Genomic DNA, 25093 nt, shown 5'->3' on the forward strand with positions numbered 1-25093 from the left:
AGTCAACAACAGGAGTCTGAAGAGGAGTCAGAGGAGGATGGTGCCGGGGCGGATGAGGAGGAGCAAGAAGAGCATGCTTTAAACCTTTCTGGGATCCCTGTTGTGCGTGGATGGGGAGAGGAGAATGAAGAGGACGACATTATCCTGGATGATGAGCAGGAGCCAGGCCACCACACCGCTTCCACTTTAGTGCAAATGGGGGCCTTCATGCTCCAGTGTTTTAATAGGGACCCCCGTATAAAAAGCATAAGGGTCAAGGACCAGTACTGGGTGGCAACGTACTTAGACCCCCGGTACAAACACAAAATAGCGGAAATGTTACCACCGTTGCAGAGGGCTGTCAGAATGCAGCACTTCCAGGCCTTGCTTCGAGAAATGCTGCATTCTGCTTTTGCGTGCGCTGGCAGAGGAGCAATTCCCACTCCCAGAGAAGGAGTTGCGGGTACCAATCCAACAGCGCCTGCAAGAAGAGGCTGGTTTGAAGATGTGTTGGTGACTTCGGACATGAGGTCATTCTTTCAGCCGACCCATCGACAGGTGTCATCCGGATCCAGCATCAGGGAACGCCTAGACCGCCAGGTGTCCGACTACATTGGGTTAACGGCCGATGTGGACGCTCTGAGGAGTGATGAACCCCTGGACTACTGGGTGGGCAGGCTTGACCTCTGGCCAGAGCTTGCCCAATTTGCAATGGAACTGTTGGCTTGCCCCTCATCCAGTGTCCTGTCCAAAAGGACGTTCAGCGCAGCAGAGGGGATCGTGACCGATAAGCGTACTCGCCTAGCTCATGACAGTGTTAACTACCTCACATTTCTAAAAATTAATGAGGCATGGATCTCGGAGGAATTCAACACATGTGACCAGTAGACCATGTATATGTCTATAAACAATTTTTTTAATCAAGCACACAGACCTTCTTTCTTCATTTGGCTCGTACCCTCCTCTTTGAAGAGGTTGAGCGGTGTCATATTTCTACTGGGGCTGCTTATTATGAGGGGCTCCCACCATCCCTGTGCTGTGCTGACATCCTCCTGGGGCTGTACCTCTGCTGTGCATATTTTGAGGTGCTTCCACCATCCCTGTGCTATGCTCATTATGAGGGGCTCCCACCATCCCTGTGCTGTGCTGACTTACTCCTGGGGCTGCTTATTATGAGGGGCTCCCACCATCCCTGTGCTATGCTGACATCCTCCTGGGGCTGCTTATTATGAGGGGCTCCCACCATCCCTGTGCTATGCTCATTATGAGGGGCTCCCACCATCCCTGTGCTATGCTGACTTCCTCCTGGGGCTGCTTGCGGTGCAGGTGTCAGTGCTGTATATCACGGTGCTGATGTCAGTGCTCTCTATCACGGTGCTGCTGTCAGTGCTGTATATCACGGTGCTGGTGTGAGTGTTTTATGACACGCTGCTGATGTCAGTGCTCTCTATCACGGTGCTGCTGTCAGTGCTGTATATCACGGTACTGGTGTGAGTGCTTTATGTCACGCTGCTGATGTCAGTGCTCTCTATCACGGTGCTGTTGTCAGATGACTATCACGGTGCAGGTGTCATTGCTGTATGTCACGCTGCTGGTGATCATCTCCTGCACCCTCTTCTTTGCCTACCCTGGTCCCTGACCTTCCCTCTCCTCCATTGCGTTTATGCGCTCCACAGTCCTGAATTGTCACAACAATTTCCCATATAAAAAAAGAATGCTTGTAGTTGTCGATCCCAGATTTACCTCATACATGTGTTATGTCATTGGCCATATGGTGGGACTATGTTTGCACAGCTAATAATTATTTTGTGGCTGCAAATTTGACCTATAGGTTTGCGAAGTTCGCCTCCCATTGAAGTCAATGGGGCCCGCCGCGAACGTTCCGGTTCACGAACTATCGGCCGCGTTCGCGAAACGTCCCGTCGGAAGTTCGTCCATCACTAGTCACCACAATACAATTTCCCTTCTATTTCTGTCCTGGTGTCAGCAGGGCAAACTGAGAGGGTGAATCTTTTTTCTTCTGGTGATCCAGCCACTAACAACCTTCCTGTTCATGAATAAGTGCTAGCAGCGCAAGTGCTCCCACGGTGTCTATGTTTGCTGTATATGGTGATTTGAAGATTATTAAAATGTGCAGCCCTTTGGATCCTATTGTACTTGTTCCATATGGCTGGATGAGCGGTTCTTGCACCTGGATACACAGGAGGCAAAAAGGGACTGTGTGGTGGACCCACCTGGAGCAGCAGCAGCATACACATTTTACAACCTTCCTGATGTTTGCAAATGGCAATGTTTCTACAGTATGGGGGAGCAGTGTTGTCACCCTAGAACAGGAAGTGTGTTAGGACTAAGGATCATCTAACCCATCTACTCTTAATACTACAGTCTTGTATAGTCTACAGAGAAGACTGGGAGATTTGCTAACAGATAACAGATGTAGCACCCTCTAGTTAGTGTGCTAGAGAGAGACAGCATTTTTGCTAGTGTAGGTAAGTTGTCAAGTTTGGCTGGCAGCCAAGCCTGTGTGTTTTTCTTCTGGGTCAGGGTTGAGTGACTCAGGCAGAGCTGGTGACTCGCATGCATCATCACTGAGATCTCCCACTTCTTTCCAGAATGTAGTGGAAAGTTCTGGAAAGAAGAGGAGAGGAGAGGTGGAGCAGCCTGGGTTATTTTGAGGAGCCCTGACCAATCCTCAGTCTGGATTGGCAGGGGCCAGGCCTCTTTAAATACTCAGGGTCAGCCCAGCTGGGGAGGAGTTGTTCGGCTGAAAGCTGGAGATGGAGTGCTAGGCTGCTGTGGCTTTCGAGGGAGCTCCTGAGTCTGGGGGGGTGACCTTGGGCCTGGGGCTTGGGTGTGGACAGGACCCTTCAAAACACACAGAGGTGTCCTGGAGCAAGGAGAGGAGAGCAGGAGAGAACTGTCAAGCAAAGTCTCCAAGGAGGAACAACAGGTTGCAGCCAAGAAGGCTGGCAAGTGACACACAGTTGGGAAGGACTGGGAAGGCATGCCTAAGAGGATTGGGAGATTGCAGTCTGGGACAGGTGCAGAGCCAGTGGCATTGACTGTGCTGGCACGGGCAGTGGAGAGAGGCAACTGCAGCCGGGAGGGCTGGCAGGGCCTGAAGAGGTAGTACTGGGAGCAGTAGCCACGTGGACAGCTAGCATTGGGACTACCTTCATTTTTGCTACACCATAGAGGCCCACGGTCCCTGCCTGCAAAGGGCATTTGCTTTGGTTCTGACCAAGTTAGTGTCAGGCCTGCACATCAGTGCTAGCTGGTCCTGGAGAATGAGTTCAAGAGCTAAGTAAAGTGCTGGAAAGTGAGCTCAGGAGTCAGGTCTGGAGAATGAGAGCAAGAGTCGAGTTGTGCTGGAGGAAGTTATGTATATACACAGGAGGTGTATATAGTTCCTCAATCCCTGAATTTCTGAAATCAACTGGGAATCTCATAACTACCCTATTCCCATCCAAGTTTAATCCCCTCAATAAAAATACAAAACAAAGTGCATGGACTGTTTTCTGTCTGAGAGGGTGTCAGGAAAAGTTCCATCCACTGGTAATATCTGTCATTTGGCGTGCAGTACTGAGATCCACCAGCAGGTGTCTCCTGGCAGTTTGGAACTGTCAGGAGAGCTTTCCCTGCTGATGTTATGTCTTCTTTGAGCCGCAATACTGGCGGCCACCAGCGGATGGATCCTGGAAGTGTGGAGCAGAAAGCACCTCCTACAATCAGGTGTCACTTGAGGCCAATTACAGGCATATAAATACCTGGCAAACACTCACATGTTTGCCTTTGTTTCATCCTTGCGCCCTGACCTGCTAGCGTGTGATCTGATCCTGAACCTGTTCCTGTGCCCTGTACCTGTGACCCATGTGTTTGATCCTCTCTCCCTGTCCTAATCCCTATCCTGTCCCACCTGTTACCTTACATCCCTGCCTTACAGTCTGATCCGTCCATCCTCTCCCTGCCCTGTGTTCCTTTCCCCATCTGCTCATCTCTGTGTAGGACCTTGGCCTGGCTTATGCTTATGTTTCTGGAACATCCGCCGTCCATCTGCTGATCTGCTGTGTATGACCCTGGCCTGGCTGTTGCTAATGACACTGGTATTTCCCATTTATTGTACTTATCAGTCTTGTTATTTGTGGGTCCCTGTCTGTTGGTTGGTTATTGCATAGTGTTATATTGGAGGTGGTTGTACTTATTCACTTACTTTAATAAATCATTTATATTTTCACTTAACCACGCAGTTCTGGTCACACCTGGTACATGACAGAGGGACTGAAAATTGTGTGCTTGGCTGTGCAGGGTGATAGACGGACTACAATTACCACCAGCCCCTACGGGGGGGGGGGGGGGTACCGCTACACAGACAGCACAAGCAGAGAGCACAAGAAGTTATCAGGTCTCTGGAATTTGGAAAGATCAAATAGCAAACAGTGTGCCCAACTCATCATCCACTATTTCACCTTGACAATTTTCCTATAATAAGGATGATAAATCCTGTCAATGATAACCTACCATATGAGATGTGCACAAACTGCTTCGAATGTGTCGGCTGGTGGAGGCCATCAGCTCATGTAACTTTGGGTCTTTATAGTCAAAATGTTCCCCGAATAACACAGAGCTCATAATATTCCCAACTGCACAGGCCAGGATCTCTAGGGGATTAAATGTTTTTCCTAAAAAATATTTTAAAAAAATGATATAGTTATTTAGGTAGTTTGTTGATAAAAGAGACACAAGTCCATCTAGTTCAACCAATAAAAGGAAAGAAAAATTAAAAATAATATAGTATAATCACATACACACCCAAGCCTATGCCCACAGTTGATCCAGAGCAAGGCAAAAAAAAAAAATGAATAAAGCATGACTCAATTTGCTCCAGCAGGGGGTAAAAAATTCTTCCTGATCCCCTAAGAGGCAATCGGCTATTCCCTGGATCAACTTTGGCTATAAAATATTAGTATCCAGTTATATTATGTACATTTAGGAAATAATCCAGACCTTTCTTAACCACTTGCCTACTGGGCACTTAAACCCCCTTCCTAACCAGACCAGTTTTCAGCTTTCGGTGATCTCACATTTTGAATGACAATTACTCAGTCATGTAACACTGGACCCAAATGAAATTGTTGTGCTTTTTTTTCCACACAAATAGAGCTTTATTTTTATGGTATTTAATCACCACTGAGCTTTTTATTTTCTGCACTATAAATGAAAACAGACCTACAATTTTGAAAATAAAATGAAATTTTAATTTTGGTTATAAAATTTAGCAAATTAGTATTTTTTCTTTATAAATTTTGGCCAACATTTATACTGCTACATATCTTTCGTACAAAATAACCAGAATAAGTGTATATTATTTGGTCTGTGTGAAAGTTATAGAGTCAACAAGCTATGGTGCCAATCACTGAAAATTGATCACACCTGATGTACTGATAGCCTATCTCATTTTTTTGGGGCCCTGAAGTGTCAGGGAAGTACAAATATTCCCCAAATGACACATTTTTGAAAAGTAGACAGTCCAAGGTATTTAGTAAGAGGCATGACTTGTTTTTATGCAGTTTTTAATCTTTTCCCACAATTCTTTGCAAAATGAAGATTTTTCTTTTTTTCACAAAATTTTCACAAGTTATTTCTCACACACAGCATATGCATACTTGCAACTACTACACCCCAAAATATATTCTGCTACTCCTCCTGAGTATGGCAATACCACATGTGTGAGACTTTTACACAGCCTGGCCAGATATGGAGACCCAACATGCAGGGAGCACATCAGGTGTTCTAGGAGCATAAATTACACATTTAATTTCTTGACTTCCTCTTACACTTTTGAAGGCCCTGGAGCACCAGCAAAATGGAAACGCCCATAAAATGACCCCATTTGGGAAAGTAAAGACCCCAACATATAGTTTTTTCTACACGTTTTTGAAAATGAAAACGCATTTTGTTTTTTACAAAAAGTTGTCAATTTATAAGATATTTCTAACACATAGCATGTACATAGCAAAAATGACACCCCGAAATATATTCTGCTACTCCTGAGTATGATGATACCACATGTGTGAGACTTTTACACAGCCTGGCCACATGAAGAGGCCCAACATGCAGGGGGCACCGTCAGGTGTTCTAGGGACATACATATTTTTTATTTATTTGTTATATTGTTATTACACAAGTAACACAAAGAGGTACATCAACATAAAATATTGTGTAATATCTTACAGTACATAATACTGTTATTTTACCTACCCATTCCCTCCCTCCCAACCCTCACCCACCTCCCTTCACCCACACCACCTAATCATTAGTTATGTAGGCATTCTATTAATTAAAGAACCACAAGGCGGGATAGAGAAAGACACTCCAAGGGGTCGGGAGGAGTGCAGGAACGAAGAGCGTCCAGAGTCCCCCAAAGAGGAGGGCTAGAAGCGGCAAGGAGTATGCAAAAAAAAAAAAAAAGAGAAAAAAAAATCTCTATCCGTTCACCACCCTCCCCCTATAGGGGACACACATTTCAAATCTAATTTGGCTACCTATTACAATTTTGGGAGGCACTGTAGTAGCACTGATGGCCACTGTAGTGGCATGGATGTTGCAGGGATGATCACTGAAGTGGCATGGATGTGCCACAGACGAGCACTGATGTGCCACGGACGAGCACTGATGTGCCACGGACGAGCACTGATGTGCCACGGACGAGCACTGATGTGCCAGGGATGTGCACTGATGTGCCACGGACGAGCACTGATGTGCCACGGACGAGCACTGATGTGCCACGGACGAGCACTGATATGCCAGGAATGTGCACTGATGTGGCACGGACGAGCACTGATATGCCAGGGATGTGCACTGATGTGGCACGGACGAGCACTGATGTGGCACGGACGAGCACGGATGTGGCACGGACGAGCACGGATGTGGCACGGACGAGCACGGATGTGGCAGGGATGTGCATCAATGAGCCATGGATGAGCCATAGATGGGGATGGATGAGCTTGAATGAGCCATGGATGAGCATGAATGAACCACGAATGGGGATGGATGAGCCATGGATGAGCATGAATGAGCCATGGATGGGGATGGATGAGCATGAATGAAGATGGATGGGTGGCCATGAATGAGGATGGATGGAGCTGAACCGGACATGCTCCGGTTTGTTGATAACTGATAACTCTCTCATTGGACGGAGTGATCATGTGGTAAGGGGCTGCGGTCATTGGCCCTTTACCCCAATCCATGATGTGCCAGGTCTGGAAGACCCGACAGTCATGGACATTGCACTCTCTCCCAGAGTTATCTGACCGCGCTGTAGCCTTCATTCGGCTATGGCCCTTGTCCTCTGTGATGACCTTAAAGTGAATAACTCAACACCAAGTTCACTATATGGACCAAATATGTATTTATACATGTTGATCATATCCCCCTTAATCTTCTCTTCTCAATAGAGAATAAATTCAGTTCCTCTAATCTTTCCTCATAGCTGAGCTCCTCCATGCCTCTTATCAGTTTGGTTGCCCTTCTCTGCACTTTCTCCAGTTCCCTGATATCCTTTTTGAGAACTGGAGCCCAAAACTGAACTGCATATTGCATATGAGGTCTTACTAATGATTTGTTCCGGGGGGCAAAATGATAGCTCTCTCTCTGGAGTCCATACCTCTTAATACAAGAAAGGATACTGCAGCTTGACATTGCATGGTATTATTGAGCTTATGATCTACCAAAACCCCCAGATCCTTCTCCACTATGGATCCTCCAGTTGTACTTCCCCTAGTATGTAAGATGCATGCATATTCTTAGCCCCCAAGTACATTTATCAACATTAAACCTCATTTACCACACAGTTGCCAAACTAGACAGAACATTGAGGTCAGCTTGTAAGTTGGAGACATCCTGTAAGGACGTTATTCCACCATATAGCTTGGTGTTATCTGCAAAGACTAAATAGTACCTTTACTCAAGCTAAATGAACATGAACAAGCTAAAAGGTCAGTAACGATTAATAGCTAGCTGGGATGGGATTAGGCAGAAGCATAGTCAATGAACAAGCTAAGGGTCAGTAACAAGTGGAAGTGAAGATAAGGACAGCTGCAGAAACACAAGGAGCAAGATATCAGCTGGAGAGAACAATAATCTGGCAAGCAGAAAATGCAACAACATGGTTTAAAGTGGTTGTAAAGGCTGAAGGTTTTTTTACCTTCATGCATTCAGAGCATGAAGGTGAAAACCCTTTAGTGTGCAGCTTTCCCTCCCCCCCTCCCCCTTATACTCATATGAGCCAGATCCAGTGATGTGCAAGAGAGCATAAGCTCTCCCAGGTCTCTCCATCCTCATTTTCTGAGGCACAACAGTGGGAGCCATTGACTTCCGCTGCTGTCAATCACAGCCAATTAGGAGGGAGTGAGGGTGGGGCTGAGTCACACTGTGCATCTTAGAAAAACAGAGGCAGCTTAGGAGCGAGCATGCATGAGTGCCCCCACAGCAAGCAGCTTACTGTGGTGGCATTCAGCAGGAGAGAGGGACCAGGAGTACCAGCATGGGACCCAAGAAGAGGAGGATTGGGGCTGCCCTATGCACAGAGCAGGTAAGTATGATAAAAAAAAATGCCTTTACAAGTGCCTTAAATCAGGAAGTTCATGGGAGGAGCAAAGAGTTTGAGACAAGGTATAAAGCAAGAATGTCCTTGGGACCAGACCGGGCATGTTCCAGTATTTCAGGTGGCACAGCAAGAGACACATTCAGACACTGCAGGGATCCCAGGTTCAGATCTAGATCCTAACAACTGAATTTATTTTGCATAAAAAAAATAACAAATTAAATTATTTCTTCCCACCTTCTGTCTCGGCCATCTCCTGGATCATATAGTTTGCTTCCTGCAACACGCGGGATTCCATGGTCTTCTTTCCCATCCCAAAGTTCCTCAGGGAGGAGATGGCGAAGCGCCGAAGAGGACGCCATCGGGGGCCATTAATATCTGAGGAAGAAAATGATCAGTGATTTGGTTAGAATGAACACGCAAACCATAAACTGTGTAGATGAGCAACTATAGAACGTGGGGCTCCAAAGAGCAACCTCTCCGTGGCCTGCCCCTAATCTTGAATATTGTGTGGTTGATTTACCACGTTATACTGTATATTGGCCCACGGCCCCCTCTTCCACACTGTAAACTGCCCACTGCTGTCCCCCTGTATACTTCTCACTTCCCCCCACCCCCACCTTGGGGGGCCCCACTGCAGAACATGTAAAAGGGTCCCACATCTGATCCTTAATGAAGGGACCTGCAATAGGAATAAATGGTCCCAGGATTAGTGGGAAGGACCCCAGGAGCAGAAGTCAGGGGAGAACATAATGGTTTCTTGCACCAGGGCCCTGAATGTTCTAGTTACACTTCTGCTCCTATCCATATTTTTTTTTGTTGCCCCCGGGCCCCTGTCCTCTTTTTTTTTGGTGCAAGTTAGCACAACACCATTATCCCGTAGTTTTTAAGATCAAAGATACAACTATGTTGGTGTCCCTTGTCAATTTTACATTGTATTTTTTTTAAATGTAACTGCATACCTCCAAACTATCATTTGAAGTAAAACACATAGCCAAGTATTATTCTCCACCATTTTTTTATTGTGCATTAAAAATTAGGACATGCTATCTGCCAATATAAAACTTAACCAAAAAGTGCATTCTATGCATCCATAAATATAGAAAATATACCAAATAAAAATTCAACCAAAAAATAAAATAAAAGCCTCATGCATGTGTCCAGTTTCTTAATATAGGGGGTCACCAACACCAAGAGTTGGTGAAAGAAGGGGTCCGTCATATGGAGATAATTCCAAAAATCATCCGGATTATTCTCCTGGAGCTCCCGCAGCAAAGGCATATGACATAATTGGTCACGATTAATAAAGCAACCAATTTTTGGTCCAAGAAATCCTCCTCCTGTTCCTGGACTGGACTTGCAGTAGCAATAACTCTAAGGCCAATAATAAATAACACGTTATCTACTCCGACTCCACAACATGTCTGGTTGACGAACGGCCGTTCAGAAACTGAAAAGCGCAAAATGAAAAGGGCTAAATGACTAAAATCATGGTCAGGCCATTATTAAAAGCCCAGCACACACCTGATCGTCTGCTGGTTGTTCCGAATACCTAGACCCAAGATTTCTTCCAACCCGGATCACTTCAACATCTCCAGGCTCCAGGACCCAAAACTGACTTTAGAAAAAAGCTGAGGAAACTGAAAAGCCAGTTTCCTCTTCCTGTCACAGGCTCCCTGGAGCCCCTCAACCCACCTGGTTGAGAATTCTTGGTCACAACCTCTTTCTAGACCCTGGCAGGGCAATGCTTTGCCACAGTAGTTATGTGTCTTTATGTTTTATGTTTGTCTACATGCACCTTATTTGTATGTGCTGTGTTTGATCAGAGGGACTCTATATTGCTCAGAGTTAGATGTTTTTTAGTACTTCTACATGATTGATATTTAACCATTCAATAAAGTTTTTATTTTTGGAATATTAACTCTACTGTGACCCACTGTCACTTTAGTAACCCCTTTTTTCCAGGTATTTCTTATACAAGTGCTTTGTAGTATATTAAGTGTATAGTTACATCCTCTGGGACTGTGACATCATAATGGGCAGGGAAATAATCCAGTGATGTCCCTATATAAGTCGCCGCACGCCACGTCCCTGCCATTGTGATCGGAGACAGTGACGAGATAACATCTCCAGAAGAGAAGAACAGAAGGCGGCGACAGAAGACCAGGCCACCGCTTGTAAAAGAGCTAGAAGAAGGCGCGTTGGCCCAACAAAAAGAACCGAAGAGGTGGACAAGACCCTCGAAGTCGGAAGAAGAGGGCGGCGGCGGCGAAGAAGAAAGCCGGGCTCCTCCGCTAGTAAAAGAACTAGCAGAAGATAGAGGAGGAGACTCCGAAGACGGAAGAAGACCCCCGGAGCTGTGCAATAAACTATTTTAATCCTTGTGTGTTGTGTTTTTTTTTTTACTTTTTTTCACAGGTGAATAGGTAGGGGTACCCCATACTCATTCCCATAGGGTGGGGGGCCGGTATCCGGGGGCCCCCCTTATTAAAGGGGGCTCATGGATTCCGATAAGCCCTCCGCCCGCAGACCCTGACAACCAACGGCCAGGGTTGTTGAGAAGAGGCTCTTGTTCTCATCAACATGGGGACAAGGTGCTTTGGGGTGGGGGGGGGGGGGCGCGCGGCCCCCTTTCCCCAAGGAACCCCCCCATGTTGAGGGCATGCGGCCTGGTACGGCTCAGGAGCCTACACACGGGCGGATTGTCTTTTCCACCGGATTGTTTGATCGTGTGTACGAGGCATTAGTGTATAATAATAGAAGATAGTGCTGCGTGTACAAAGGAATAAGATATTTGAATTAAAGTGAAAACAGGAATGAGAATAAAAATACGTATCAAATGTGAAAAGAATAAAAATATATTAAATTTAATATAATAAATATTTTTTTTTAAATGAAAATAAAGCTGAAAAGATGGAGAGACTGTGGAAGGAGTGGTGATATGTGAAGAAAAAGGTAAAAGATAAAGAATAATGAAAAGTGAAATATGAAAAGTAAAAATAATAAATAAAAGATGTATATGGGTACAATGTGGTGAGTGTGAAAGCGTGTGCTGAGTGATGAAAAAATAATAAATGGAGCAAAATAAAATGTGGGATAGAGAAAATAGGTAAATGTGTGTTAGTAGGAAAATGTGCAAGGAAAATTTACGCCCGCAAAGCCATACGCCTCAGCTGGCGTAAGCCTACTCCTCCTCCTATCTCCCTGTGGAAACAGTTGGTCAACAACAACCTGCTTCTTTACAAAGATTGTTATGTTAATAGGGGTTGCCTGTAAAAATATGACAAGGTTTGGTCCAAATGGCTGGCAGATTCCTCCACAGCCTCAGACTCGCACCCCACTTAACCTATTATCTTCTGCTAATGAATAGGAATCTGCAATTGTGAATGTAACATATATTTCTGAGATGCATGTTTTAGCTCCACACTGTCCTCCTACCCATGGAGCCAGCCTGCTGCGACCACCGTGATGCCTTAAGTTCCCTGCCATGTTTCATGTAACTGCCTTATATCATAATTCTGTACGTACCAACTAACACTCGTCATGACAAGTGCATGTTTTTCTGTTAAATGTTTTTTTTTTTTAAATTGTAATTTTTATTGAGAGAATTTTTTTACAGAAAATGAAAAGATACAGAACTGACAATATTCAAAGAAAATCTGGTGCATACCTTATTGGAGAGACTGATATAACCTCATGGTGACTACAGATATACAGTAGCAATGGAAGGATAAAAATAGATAACTAAAAGAAAACAAAGCAAAATAAAATGCAGAAAGGAAATAAACAACAGAAAAGTTTTACGTAAAACCTTATGAAAATAAAAAGGCTGAGAGACAACACATATCGTAAAGCAGAGGTTGGGGTCTTGAGCAGGTGCTTCAATAACGTAACTAATATCTGACATAAGAGGGTTACATAACACTATAAATTTCCTCAGGAGGTAAGGTAAGCTTCAAATGGCCTTTGGGCCAGCAGAAACAGACTTGAAGTACCGACACAATACAAAACATCAGGGAGCCAGAAGGTCAGGGAACACTAGGGGACGGGCACCAACCGGGTGGCTAGGGGTACCAAGGGCTCCCGTGGGAGCCCAAAAATCGAGGCATCCCATGGGGCCCAGATCACGCCAAACCGGTCAATCCCATCCTCCACCATAGCCGTCAAATGCTCCATCCTGCGTATGTCCCCGACGGTTTGTATCAGCTGAGTCTGGGTTGGGGGCTGAGTAGACAACCAATTAGAGGGGATAGCTCTTTTAGCAGCAAGCAGCACATAGGAAGCTAATTTATTAGCTGCCTTCCCCAACTCCGGGAAGGGAAGGCCTAGGAGAAGGTGGACAGGATCCAATGGAATGGGGGTGTCAAAAATTTGCTGGAGCATGTGAGATACCATGGACCAGAAAGGAGTAATTAAAGCGCATTGCCAAAAGATATGATAATGCGTGCCCTTGGTCCTCCCACACCTCCAGCACATGGGAGAAAGAGAGGCGTCATACCGATGAATAACCTCGGGGGTCCTATACCAGAACAGTAGGACTTTATATGCTGTCTCTCTCTGTGCCACACATCTGGAAATTTTAGAGGTGGAGGACCAAATTCTGGACCATTGTGGGAGAGTGATTTGTTGATTAAGGAGCTGCGTCCACTTGCCCATGTAGGAGTGGGATAGGGCAGTGAGAGAGGACCTCTGCTGGAGTATATGGTAAATACTAGAGATAAGCTTTGCTTGGTAGGGGCCCTGGGAGCAGAGCAGCTCAAAAGGCATCGGTGTGGAGAGGGAGAGAGAGGGGGAAAGAGTTGAAAAGTAGTGAGTTATCTGGAGGTATGAATACCGCATGTGGTTAGGGAGTTGACTGTCGGTTTGGAGGGCCGAAAAGGGCTTAAGTTTACGCGTGACAGGGTGAACGAAGTGGCGGAGTTGGAACAATCCCTCTCTAGCCCAGGGAAACATACGAACATGCGATAGACTGTCAGGAATTAAAGGATTAAACAGCACATTAGAGAGGGGGGAACAGGGTGATGACAATGCAAATTTGGAAGAGCAGGAACGCCACAGTCTAAGCGTGAACAACATGGGACCCAGGCATAGATCCAGAAGCCCGGGGTCCCCCATTGTCCCCGGCGACCACGCCAAGGAGCAGGGATGGGTCGGATATAGGGAACCCATCTCAATCTCCGTCCAGCGATTCGGAGGTCTCAGGCAAGACCAAGACACTATCGGGCGCAAATGAGATGCCAGATAGTATTTGTAGACGTCCGGTGCACCCATGCCCCCCTGATCTTTGGGGGCAAAAACCACCAAACTAGCCACTCTATGGGCCCTGCCATTCCAAATAAATTTCAAGAACCAGCTCTTAAGCAACTTAATCTGTGACATCGGGATGGGGACAGGCAAGGTTTCAAAATAGTATAACAGTTTTGGCATGATGGACATTTTCAGGACATTAATTCGGCCTATCCAGGACAGGGGAAGGGAGGTCCATCGAGATAACATACTGTTGATAGACTTAAACAGAGGGATGTAATTGGTCGGGTAAAGGGCGGAGTAGGAATTCGTTAGCTGAACCCCAAGATATTTGAGGGACGTTGTGCACCATCGGTAGGGGAATGTATTTTGTAGACGCAGGAGTTCCTCCGGGGGAACATGGAGGGGGAGGGCCTCCGTCTTTGCCGTGTTGACCTTATAGCCCGACAGGGAACTAAATTGAGTGAGTAGGGCATCCAGGGAAGGGAGGGAAATGTGGGGACTGGTTAGAGTAAGGAGAACGTCATCCGCAAATAAAGATAATTTATACTCCCTTTGCCGCATGGGCACCCCCTTGATATCAGGGTGAGATCTGATAGCCTCTGCCAGGGGCTCTAGGCAGAGTATAAAGAGGAGCGGGGAGAGAGGGCAACCCTGTCTCGTCCCGTTTGTCATAGGGAATGAGTGGGAGGTAAAGGACACTAATCGGACCTGGGAAGAGGGGTTGGAGTATAGGGATTGTAGCGCGGAGAGAAAGGGTCCCCGCAAGCCAAATCTAGTGAGGGTCGCGAACATGTAGGGCCAGCTTAACCGGTCAAACGCCTTTTGGGCGTCCAGACTGAGAATCAGGGCGGGGCGACGAACTCTGTTCAGCATGTCAATTAGGTCTATAGTTCGCCGGGTGTTGTCACCTGCATGCCTGGTTGGAACGAAGCCCACCTGGTCTCTGTCTATGAGCTTCGTCAGGAATTGGGACAAACGGTTTGCAAGGATTTTTGTAAATAGTTTGTAGTCTGAATTTAAAAGGGCTATAGGTCTGTAGTTGTCTGGTAGGGTCGGGTCCTTGTCCTGCTTAGGAATGACCGTGATGAAGGAGTGAAGAAAATGTTGGTGAGGTGACTTACCAAGAAGCAGCGAGTTATACAGGGTCACTAGATGAGGCGACAGGATGGGGAGGAAATGTTTGTAATAGGAGTATGGGAGGCCATCCGGACCTGGGGCTTTGTGGGAGGGGAGAGCCTTAACAGTGTTATCCACCTCATCCTCTGTAACGGGTGCGTTTAGTATATGCAGATCCGAATCTGACAACTGAGGGAGCTTCAGGCCCGACATGAACTCCTCAAAAGCAGCCAAATCAAAAGTTGGATGTTGTGCGGGGGTTAGGCAATTATAGAGTTTGTTATAGAAGTCGCCAAACACCTGGGTCATTGTCTGGGGGCAGAAAGTGGGGGACCCGTCAGGGAGTTTGATGTGGTCCGGGAAGGCATGATAAGGCCTAGGGTTAAGTCTAGAAACCAACATCCTGTGTGGCTTATTCGAGTACTCATAGAACTTCTGTTTAGCCCACAGGATTGATTTGTCTACGTGAGACATGTCTAGGGATTTAATACGGTTCCGCAGGCCCGTGACCGTGCGCAGCCGATCCACCGTGGGGGAGCGCAACAGAGCCCTTTCTGCTCTGTGAAGTTCTAGGAGCAAAGAAGTTTTCAAGAGAGCTGCATCTTTTTTCCTTCGAGAACCGAGAGCAATACATTGCCCCCGGAAGAAGGCCTTGTGGGCCTCCCAGAGGGTGGATGGGCTGGGCACTGAGCCCTTGTTCAGGAGAAAATATTCAGTCAGGGCCGCCTCGAGTTTAGCATTGGTTTCAGGGTGCTTGAGCAGGGACTCGTTGAGTCTCCAGTGACATTTCTTGGGGAAAGCAGCAGATAGGCATAAATCTAGAGTCAAGGGGGCATGGTCCGACCAGGTTATCGCACCCAGGTCAGAGGACACTGTGTGAGATATCAAAGGGGCCGTAATAAAAAAATAATCCAATCGAGAGAACATCTTGTGAGGAGGGGAGTAAAAGGAGTATTGCCTACCCGAGGGATGTTTCAGCCGCCAAGCGTCGAACAAGTGGTGTGTACGAATAAGTTTCCTAAAGGAGGTAGCCAGGGTGTGAGAGGCCGGGGGAGGAGTGAGATTAAATAGAGATCGTCTGTCCCGGGCGGGAGAGAGCACAGCATTAAAGTCCCCCCCTAGAACTGTAAAGGGAGTAGAAAGCTTATGCAGACGTGCCAAGGCATCTGTGAGAAATTTCACCTGGCCTGAGTTGGGGGCGTAGACGTTCATGATCGTCATAGGATTAGAGAGATAGGATCCCTGCAAAATAATATAACGACCATGAGGATCCACTTGAGAGGACCTAACCTGGAAAGGACATGAGTTTTTTATTAAAATTGCTACTCCAGCCTTCCCCGAGGGGTCCGATGCCACATAGGACACCGGAAAATGTTTAGATGCGAATCTAAAGGAGCCTCCGGCCCGGAAGTGCGTCTCCTGGACTAATATCACATCCGCGCCGGAGGCCCTAAACTCCCTCAAGGCCAGCCATCGCTTCCTGACGGAATTCAGGCCCTTTACGTTATAGGAGACCAGTTTCAAAGCCATGTCGCGTCGGGGCTGTCAGGCCAGTGAACATGCAGGTCAAAGGGCGGAGGCCCAGACACAACACGGCTCAAAAGGGGGCCAGGGAGGGGCCCCAACCCGCCTATCAGCACATTATAATTAAAACAGATATTGCTTACAGTAGAGTTAGTTGCAACATGGAAAGAAACACCCAAAGACATATATAGACATAAAATGCACATAACAGTTATCGGCAAATGGATCAGAGGAAAAACCCCAATAAAAGCAATAAAATCAGAGAAATAAATGGAAAAAAAATAAAGAACAAAAAATAAGAATTAAAAATTAAAAATTAAAAATAAAAACCAAAACACCAAGAAGACAGCAGAGCAATAATATGAAAAAAGGAAAACACATATCAGTCCCCAAAAAAGGGGGTACGTGTGCAGGCCCAAAAAGGGGGCCACTAAACATAGTGATGCGGAGCAACCATAAGGCCAGGACGGCCTAAAAAAAACAAGAAAAATCAGCAAAAAAAAACCTGAGAGAGTCAAACCCCTCAGGGGTCCTTGGCCGCAGCCCAAGGACTTGGCGGGGAGCATGGCAGTTCCCAACATGGAAGGGGGTCCGTGACGTCCCGCCCCGACGATCCAGAGAGGTCGGTGGCGTAGTAAGGGCTCCTCATGTCCTCCGTAACAAAGTCAGTAGCCGAGGGAAGCAAACATAAACTGAAGTAGAAAACAGAACCGTAGAAAAAACAGCCCAACTGGGATCTCTGAACTAGCGGTGGAACCGCGCAGGGCCGAAAGCCAACTGTAGACATACCTCACTCCATGGGGGGGGGAGAGACCATCAAGAAGGTCGCAACCCCCCATGTGAGGCAACAAAAAGAAAAAAAAAGGAATGAAGTGGGCAAATCCCGAGGGGACCCCGACAGGTCTTCAGGTGGGGGGTCTGGAGCGTTGAGAGCGTAGGGGTGTGGAGTAGGCCCTTGATCCTCTTCCTCTCACCGGGGTCCAGATCCTGGGAGGAAGAGAGCTGTGCCTTGGGGTAGTCGGAGGAGCTTGGTCAAACTCTGCAGGGAGCGGGGGAAGGCCCAGCTTCTTGAGGAAAGCCTCCCCCTCCTGGGGGTCCCGCAGGGTGTGCTGGACCCCCTCCATGGTGACACTCAAACGGAAGGGAAAGCCCCAGTAATAAGGGACCTTGAGCTCCTGAAGGTGGGATGTGATGGGTCTAAGAGAGCGACGCTTGGCCAATGTGATGGGAGAAAGGTCACTAAACAGTTGAATCTTATCCCCCTTGTACTCGATGCTGGACCTGTTGCGTGTAGCCTTGGTCAGTGCCTCCTTGCTCTCATAGAAGTGGAAACGCACCACTATATCCCGGGGCCTGGCCCCCGCAGGGGGTTTAGGAGCCAGGGACCTGTGGGCCCTGTCCAGGCGCCAGTCGATGTCCACTATGTCCGGGGCCAGAGTGTTGAAGAGGCCTAGAAGATACGGCCTGATGTTATTGTCAGCTACCTTCTCAGAGACACCGCGGATCCTGAGGTTTTGGCGTCGTTCTCTGTTCTCAAGATCCTCCTGTTGGAGTTGTAGCTGGGAGACAGAATTTTTAAGAGTAGCGTTTTCCTCTTCAAGGGCCTGCACATACTGCAGAGTCTCGTCAAATTTAGTTTCCAGGGTCGCCGTGCGTTCCCCTAGGGCATCTATTTCCCCCCTAAGTTCTCTGGAGATCCTCCCCATCTCCTGGGCTATGTCCCTGGTAACTTGCTGCGCCAGGGCCTGGAGCTTGAGATCCATCAGTTCCGGTGTAAGGGCCTGCGGAGGGGGGGAAGGCGGGGGCTGTCGGGGTGACCGCTGCGAGGAATCCTCCGCCATAAGCGCACTGACATAGTCCTTCGGATCCCCCTGCGTGATCGGGGCCGGGGATGAGGGCCTAGTTAGAAAGCGATCCATATTGGAGGAGGGCTGCGGGGGACGATACGCCGATCGCTGATCCCCGATTTTTCCCATGAAGTGCCTGGGAGGGATGAGGAGGGTCGGAGGCTTGCCCCTGGATCAATCTTGTGCTAGCGTTAGCGTTACAGGGGCCGCGGATCGCGGGACGGGACCGGAACTCACGGATTAAACATCCACCATCTTGGAGAGCCGCGCAGGCGACCTAGTAGAGATGTTTAAGGCATAAATCAGGTAGGTAAAAGGGTGAACGAAAGCCTTTGAGTGCAGTTGAAGGGCTTGGGTGGGCCAAGATGGCCGCCGGCTGGGCCAAAGCCTCAGACCTAAAGTGTGGAGGTGGCCGTGGGGCAGGTAGAGGACCCTCCAGGGGAGCCCAATCCCCGCTGTGGCGGGGTAATATGTCCTTTCCCCTGGGGGCAGTAATACTGGTGCTGTAGGGGAGCCAGACAGGAGATCCTGGGTGTAGCAAGATGGCCGCCGGAATACAGCTCACTAACCTCTGAGCTGATTGCTGCTCCTGTGTCTTCAGGCTCGGCACCCGTCCTTCAGCGGGGGGCCCCGAGGGTCGAGCGGTGCTAGATGGTGCCGGGATGGCCGAGGGGCGGCCCGGATTCCGCTGTCCGGCGGCCGCGGGGACTGAGTAGGCCGCAAGATGGCGGCGCCCGGCCTGTGGTGCAGATCGCGGCCGCGGGCCGGTGTATGATGCCGAGACCGGCCAAATACTGCCACCGCCCGAAGGAGAGGTATCCCGCAAGGGAGATGGGTGGACCAGCGGGCTCCCAAAGTGGATCCTGAGGGAGGATGGACCCGGATTGCGAGAGGTGCCAGCGGAGCTCCTCTCGAACACGTCCCTCCTCTGTTAAATGTTTTAAAACTCAATAAACAGATTTGCAATAAAAAATAAAAAAATGATTATGTTTTATGAATAGTACTTCCATACGTAATCAGCACAAATGACTGGACAGTTCTTTTTTAGAAGTGACTTGTTTCAAGCCGACCTTGAGCTGTTCAAAATCCTATAATCCAGCCTTTCCCAGCCTTTTTAGCATGGGGGAAACTCTTAAACTAAATTTCCAGGCTCAGGGAACAACTGCTATTAATTTCTATATCGAAAATTCACAGCACTTTAGTGTGATGGTCAATTCTCCTTACATTTGTATTCAATGGAAAGTTCTCCCCCTAGATAGCAAAAAAGATCATTGTTGATATTGGTTACTCAACTGTACTGACAACCTTACCATATCCTTCGCTGGGGATGTGTAGTGTGGGGATAAATGGGCGAGCACTAAACTCCTCAGCATGGTTCAGCAGGGCATCCTTTACCACCTCATAACCACAGAGGACCACCACTGGCTCTGTCAACTTCCAGATAGTGAACATTGAGCCATATTTTTGGCTGAGCTGTAAAAGGTAAGAGAAAAGTGGAAAGTCAAAGTTCACCGACAGGAATTTTTCTGCTGTTGTAAGTGAAGGAACCTGAAAAAACTGGGACAAAAAGATCTTCATGGTTTTTTTTAGGCAACCTAAAATGATGGATCTTGTAAGTAGAGATAAGCAAATGTATGAGAAGTTCAGTTATAGTTCTGCCAAGAGCCTTAGAAAAAAAAACTCAAGAACCTTTGAAGTTCAAATTTTCCATGTATGCAAGTCAATGGGAATTCAAATCAGGTTTCAAAAAGTGTGTGTTACAGAGCAACAAAAGGATTGTACAGGATGGGTTTGGGAAGCTCCTGGAAGCCCATATAATTAAATAACACCTCAAATTTATTGGGATTTTTAAGGCAATATAGAAAAAAGAGAATATATACTAAAATGTATATGAAAAAATATATATACATTTTTATTACAACTATCAAACAATATTACAAAACCACAATGATCCATAAAATAACAGTGTGGTGCTTGACATATGTATATGGCATAGAATATTACTACATGCGTAGACTCTATCCAGCAAAACAGGCAGCTCTTTCCTACGCGTTTCGAAAAATGTGTATTAATAATTTCTTCTTCAGGGAAGCCACTGTCTGTAAGCACACAACAAGCAATGAATATTACAAAAATTACATATATACAAATGACATGATACATTAAAACCCAATACTTGAATACTCACATGCTATTTTTTTTGTACCAAAAGTAGGCACTCTCTCTTCTTTTGGCAACCGTTCCAAAAACGGAAAGACAAGCCAAGAGAGGAGGGGATTAAGCCACAAACGCTCCTGGAAGCCCTGCCTAATGATGAGACCAGAGGGCTAAATGAGTTAGTTCCTTTAAAAATTCTAAAAGGGATACTAAAACAAATTGGTGGGACCTGGTGGCACACACAGTCAAGCGATGGTGACTCAGGCAACAATAGAAGTAGCTACTGGAAGCCTTTTGGAAATGTGTATAGGTGAAATTAACAATGAAAGTTGAGTTTGGATTTGGAAATCTACCACCTAAAATTCTGGATCAACTCTGCTTATAAGGCGTCATATCAGCATGATGTAAAGAATTTGTAAAGTTTAGAATTTTATGTCAAAATACAAATATCCTCACATAGGGGAGTTATAAATAACTTTGTGAACATCATTTTATAAAGGCCAGAATACATATTCATCACAATGTTCCCAGCAGTCTCACATCTTCATAAATAAGATCTGATTTTTTTTTTTGCTCATTTTCACTACATTTTGAAATTGCAAGTCTCACCCATACCGTCCCTTCAGAGCTCTGTGATGCGGCTGTGACTCCTGCATGCATGCGTGGTTGTGACACCATCGTGGCCACGGGCCCCCCACCCAACGTGACTCCCGTCACAAGTGGAAGTACTGACTTCCTTTTATAGTTGGTTAATGAGGGTCAGTCAGGTGTCCAGGCTACAAAGTGGAAGTTTTGCACTGTCTATAGATAGTAATGACGAATTCCAGCAACTCAAAATGTTTTTCATATTCTAGACATGTGCAATCTGTGACCCAAGCACAGCCATGAGCAGATCATTACAGAAGCTTAAAGTGGACCTGAACTCAAAAGGGGATCTTCTATATTATAAGGAATATCTAAAAATAGTATTGTGTTCTCTCTTAGATCATTGTCTTCTTTGTTTCTAATTCCATCTGAGAATTCTTGAAGACCTCCAGGGGGAGAATGGCCAAAGATGCCATATTTCTATGAAATCTACAAGGAAGTTTTTTTATCCTCAGTCTAATTAAGCACTCCTTGACCGCCTTCTGCACCTTTACTGCAAGGCGTCCCAACTGTGTGAAGCGACATACCTGTACATCACGCTGTGCAGTGGCCTCTGTGGGCTGCGTGCACTGATTTGCCAGTGGAGGAGCCAATCAGCGGGTCTAACGGACATCGTGTTTTGCCAGACCCGCTAATTGACTTCCCCGCTGGCCAATCAGCATGCACCCGTAATTGTTCCCCAGAGAAGCAGAATGGCGATCTGTAAACAAGGCAGATCACCATTCTGTTAGGGGAAAACAGGGAGATGCTAAGTAGGAACACTGATCGCTGCATTTTCCCAGGCAGACCATCCCCCACAGTGTTAGCAAGTACCCCCTAGGGACACAGTTATCCCTTTGTCCGCCCCTGATTTAAATCCTTCCCTACCATTGTCCTTTATACAGTGACAGTGCATTTTTCATTAGCACCGATCACTGTTATAGTGTCACTGATCCCCCAAAAAGTGTCACTTAGTGCCAGATTTGTCTGCCGCAATGTCGCAGTTCCGCTAAAAATCGATGATCGCAGGCATTACTAGTAAAAAAATAAAAATAAAGTCCCTAAATTAATCCCATAGGTTGTGGGCGCTATAACTTTTGCGCAACCAATCAATATACACTTATTGGGATTTTGTTCACCAAAGATATGTAGCAGAATACATATTGGTCTAAATTGATGAAGAAATTCGATTTTTAACATTTTTGTACTGGGTAGGTTGTATAGCAGAACGTAAAAACAAAATTATTTATTTTTTCTTTATAGCGCAAAAAATAAAAAAAACTGCAGAGGTGACCAAATACCACCAAAAGAAAGCTCCATTTGTGGGAAAAAAAAGGACATCAATTTTATTTTGATACAACGTTGCACGACCGCGCAATTGTCAAAGTCATGCAGTGACAAATGGCCTGGTCATGAAGTGGGTATAACCTTTCCGTGGCTGAAGTGGTTAAAGTGGTTAAAGAGGACAACCCCTCACACGCCTGGTTTTCTCCTTCTACTCTCTACTCCACACCACTTAAACTGCCTGCTCTCTTTTATAAGTAGGGGGAAATGTCACCAATTGAAAGAAAGAACAGGAAATGGGTCAACTATAAATATCTGAACTGGACAGCACATCCCCACTTGACATTCCCCCCCAAGAAAGTTGACATTTATTGCCCAGTATGCTCTGCCCAACAATCTACAGAGCTCACTTACCAAGGTGTAGTTTCTATCGGCCGTAAGCTGATTTATATACTTCGGGGTGCCCAAGAAAGGCAGCGGGGTGGGTCCAGGGGGAAGTGACCTGTACCTTCTCTGCTGTCTCCACCATGAGAGGACTAGGTGGAAAGTGATGAGGATGGTGACCAACACAGCGAGGATTGTGGAGAATTCCATCTTCCTGAAAGAGATAGACAGATACAGACATGAACTATGAGGGGGGGGGGGGAATAGTCCTTTCACCTTCCAGTCCACATTCATCTCTTCACACTGTCCAACTGAGACACAACTGTGATTGAGAGTCAGTTAAATGTAATAATTATTTGTGTCACATTATTCCTTCAGGGCCCAGGATGGCCATCTGCACGGGATTCACCTGGACAGACCGGGTTCTGAATTATCTGCCCAGTTTTCAGACTGCCTGAAACCCGGACAGGCCATTTGGGCAGGGGGAGCTCCCTTAGCATACTTGCCACTGTGGAGCCAGTCACAGCAGCAGTGTCATTGCTTCTCAATAAATACACACACTGTGTTGGTGTGTGTGTGTGTGTTGGGAATCTGAAGCTCCTTTCTGCCCCCCTCCAACCCTTCCAGGCTCCTGCAGAGTCTGTTATCTCTGACGACCCCCCCCCCCCCCCCCATCCTCCCGCAGAATTTTTTACTAACAAAACATGGAAAATGTACTGGCGGAGCACATTTTGTTACTGGCAACCTGAGAAATGACAGAACTCCTATTGAAAACTAACACAGTGACTATTTAACTGTTTCCTGCCCGTCGCCCATCAAATGGCAGCTGGATGGCGTGGCTCTTGTTCTGGGGGGGGGGGACGTCATATGACGGCCCTCCAGAACGACCCTCTCGCTCGCCCGTGGGGGTGCACATCACAGCGATCGGTGGTGCGGTATGTCAGACTGACACACCGCTACACCGATCTCAGTAAAGAGCCTTGAACGGATGCGCTGATTGTTTATTAGCACGCCCCCCCCCCCCTCGGATGCCCACCCAGGACCACCAGGATGCCACAAGGACCACCAGGGATGCCACCACACTGGACCACTAGGTATGCCACCCAAACCACCAGGGAAATGCCAATCAGTGCCCAGTCACCTGCCAATCAGTGCCCATCCCAAATCTTGCCAGTGTCATCAGTGATGCCTATCAATGCCATCAGTGCTGCATATCAGTGCCCATCAGTGCCACCTATTAGTGCCCAGCAGTGCCGCCTATCAGTGCCACCCATAAGTACCCATTAGTGCAGCATTTCATTACCAGTGTCACCTATCAGTGCCCACCAGTGCCACCTATCAATGCCCATCAGTGCCATCCGTCAGTGCTGCCTATCAGTGCCCATCGTCAGTGCCTCCCCATTGGTGCTACCTCATCTGTGCCGCCTTATCAGTGCCCATCAGTGACGGAGAAAACATACTTATTTACAAAAAAAATTAACAGAAACAAAATAAACTTTTTATTTTTCAAAATTTTAGGTCTTTCTATTTGTTTAGTGAAAACTAAAAAAAAAAAAAAAAAAAAAAAAAAAAACGTGGAGGTGATCAAATACCACCAAAAGAAAGCTCTATTTTTGACAACAAAATGATAAAAATTCTGTTTGGGTACAGTGTAGCATGACCGCGCAATTGTCATTTAAACAGCGACAGTGCTGAAAGCTGAAAATTGGTTTGGGCGAGAAGGGGGTGTAAGGGCCCGGTATTGAAGTGGTTAAACAGTATAAACATGATATGGAAAATGCTGACAATACCTAGAACAAAGTAATTTGCTTGATTTACACTTAAAAAGTCAACACAGCATGAAATTATCAGCCCCTGATATGTACTGACAGTTGTAAGTGTCAGTAAATTTACTGGCGGTTGGAAACCCTGGACCCCCCCCTTCTCCAATCACTGCGAGAATGGGGAGGCAGAGCTCAGGAGATCACTGTGGCTCCTGTCGGGTTGGCTGCTGATCACTACATGCAGGGAGGTGGTGAGGTGGTGAGGCTAAACAGGGGAGGCTGAGTCATTGCTGGGAGGGAGAAGTAGACAGGACTGAGCTGCGAAGTCATTGCTGGGTGTCAGGGCTGGGCGTCAGGCCTGGGCTCCTTCTCTGAGTTGGCTGCTCAGCTGTCAGCTAATTGCCAGCTCCTATCTCTCCACAGTTACTCATCTGTTGATATCCTGCTCGTCGGTCCTGCCTACTTAAGCCATCCAATCCAGAGGAGTTTGCCTTCACCTTACCATACCCCCTCGTGGCCGGGTTTACCCTTTGTCGGCCTTGGAGGATAAGGCCATAGAGGAG

General features: G+C 46.8%; 1 protein-coding gene across 8 annotated transcripts in view; it reads right to left on the reverse strand.

Moving 5' to 3' along the window:
- Nucleotides 1-25093, reverse strand: part of LOC143997685 (cytochrome P450 2C3-like) — a 145587-nt gene that overhangs the window by 21829 nt on the left and 98665 nt on the right. For 7 of the 8 annotated variants that reach the window (XM_077493442.1, XM_077493441.1, XM_077493440.1 and 4 more), the window contains exons 2-5: nt 22798-22981; nt 19629-19791; nt 8819-8959; nt 4498-4658 (exon numbers count right to left, since the gene is read on the reverse strand). In XM_077493442.1, the coding sequence (XP_077349568.1) occupies nt 4498-4658; nt 8819-8959; nt 19629-19791; nt 22798-22977 (645 nt within the window). In that variant the 5' untranslated portion in view covers nt 22978-22981. The remainder of the gene's footprint in view (nt 1-4497; nt 4659-8818; nt 8960-19628; nt 19792-22797; nt 22982-25093) is intronic. The other variant, XM_077493443.1, reaches the window with a different exon arrangement.

The sequence above is a fragment of the Lithobates pipiens genome, unplaced genomic scaffold (assembly GCF_037356315.1).
Source record: "Lithobates pipiens isolate NorthernLeopardFrog02 unplaced genomic scaffold, aLitPip1_a1.2 Scaffold_19, whole genome shotgun sequence".
In the NCBI taxonomy this organism is placed as follows: domain Eukaryota; kingdom Metazoa; phylum Chordata; class Amphibia; order Anura; family Ranidae; genus Lithobates; species Lithobates pipiens.